This window comes from Teleopsis dalmanni, unplaced genomic scaffold (assembly GCF_002237135.1).
Source record: "Teleopsis dalmanni isolate 2A unplaced genomic scaffold, ASM223713v2 unscaffolded_contig_5437, whole genome shotgun sequence".
In the NCBI taxonomy this organism is placed as follows: Eukaryota; Metazoa; Arthropoda; class Insecta; order Diptera; family Diopsidae; genus Teleopsis; species Teleopsis dalmanni.
Window position 1 is genome coordinate 1 of NW_024036819.1, and position 1465 is coordinate 1465.

Here is a 1465-nt window from a genome sequence, read left to right on the forward strand (position 1 = left end):
TTTGTATACGTAGATTTTATTTTTTATACATAGATAATATCTATGAACCTTGTTAGTAATTAGTTTCAACAAAGTAAAACTTAGTAAAATTGCAAATATTATTCTTCCATTTTTAAATAATATTCGAAAAATTATTTGAGCATATACTTATATATACTTATATATCCCGAACATGTTAATATGGATTTTATAATTTAATTTCATCTAAAATATTCATGTCTTTTAGCCTGAAAAATATATGTCTACATAAAATCATACCTATATCATCTGATATTTACCTCAGAAGCCTTAAGTCGATTTTTTGGATTATATACAACTAAATTTGATACCAAATTAATTTCAACTGCATGTGTACAACTAGGAAATAAGTTATCCCAATGAATTCCAACTGCATTAGGAAATCTATACAATTAAATATTCTTTTAAAATTATATTATTAAAATATCTCAATTCTAAATTTGTTACCGTATTTTATTGAAATCTGGCAAAGATTTAAGTTCAGGCCATTCATTCAGTTGCGGACTACCTAGCGTTCTTATGACTAAAGCAAGCTGTTCAATGTCAGTCGTACCCTAATAGGTAATATATAACTTTTTTAACAGAAAAGTACAACAACAATTTACAACAATTGACGTACAGCGAATAAAGGAACTCCTCTTAACATTTCAGCTATAACACATCCTGCTGCCCATATATCCACACCAGGTGTATATTTCTGACTGCCCCATAAAATTTCAGGTGCTCGATACCAACGTGTAGACACTTGCGGAGAATACAATTTATCTTCCTCTTCTGAAAAATACAGACGTGCAAGTCCAAAATCTGCAATTTTCAAAACATCATTTTGGCTGATAAGAAGATTGGCTGGTTTTATATCCTACAAACAAACAATATAATATAGTTACTAATAACTGAATAGGCTGTTGTTGTCTTTTAAAAATATTAATTAATAATTTAATAGATAATTATAAATAGTTATAATCTAACACCTATTTTACAACTTACCCTATGCATAATACCAAGTCCGTGCAAATACTCAATACCCTTCATCATCATCAACGAGAATTTTCGTACTTGTTGCCTGCTTAAGGGGCTTGCTTCGTTTTTAAGTTTGGCATACAGGGTATCTGGCATATATTCAAGCACTAAAGACAATCCAATAAGGTCTGGATATATGTCAATAATAGTTATTATCTAAAAGATACTAGAATTTTGTATAATTGTCACTATTATCTGTATAAACTTTTTATTTACATTATCTGATTTACATAATTGTAAAGTTTTGATTTCTCGCAAAGTGCTCAATGAAATATTTCCAAATTTATTTTTTAATGCAACTTTTTTGATAGCCACTTCTTTATTACGATGTAAATCGATAGCTTTGAAAACGAATCCATGCACTCCCTCGCCTATTTTTTCTAGCATTTTATAACGACCTGGAGCATAATCTTCCATTGTTTTATAT

The 1465-nt window shown here is 28.9% G+C and overlaps 1 protein-coding gene across 1 annotated transcript; it reads right to left on the reverse strand.

Annotated features, from left to right (window-relative positions):
* Positions 1–263: 263 nt before the first annotated feature.
* LOC119665445 (cyclin-dependent kinase 20-like) lies at positions 264–1455 on the reverse strand. The gene is made up of 5 exons (XM_038074668.1): positions 1255–1455; positions 1006–1194; positions 638–877; positions 466–572; positions 264–402 (listed from the first exon to the last, which is right to left on the reverse strand). Exons 1-5 carry the CDS (start codon positions 1453–1455, stop codon positions 264–266), a joined length of 876 nt encoding a protein of 291 aa, XP_037930596.1.
* Between the last annotated feature and the right edge of the window lie 10 nt (positions 1456–1465).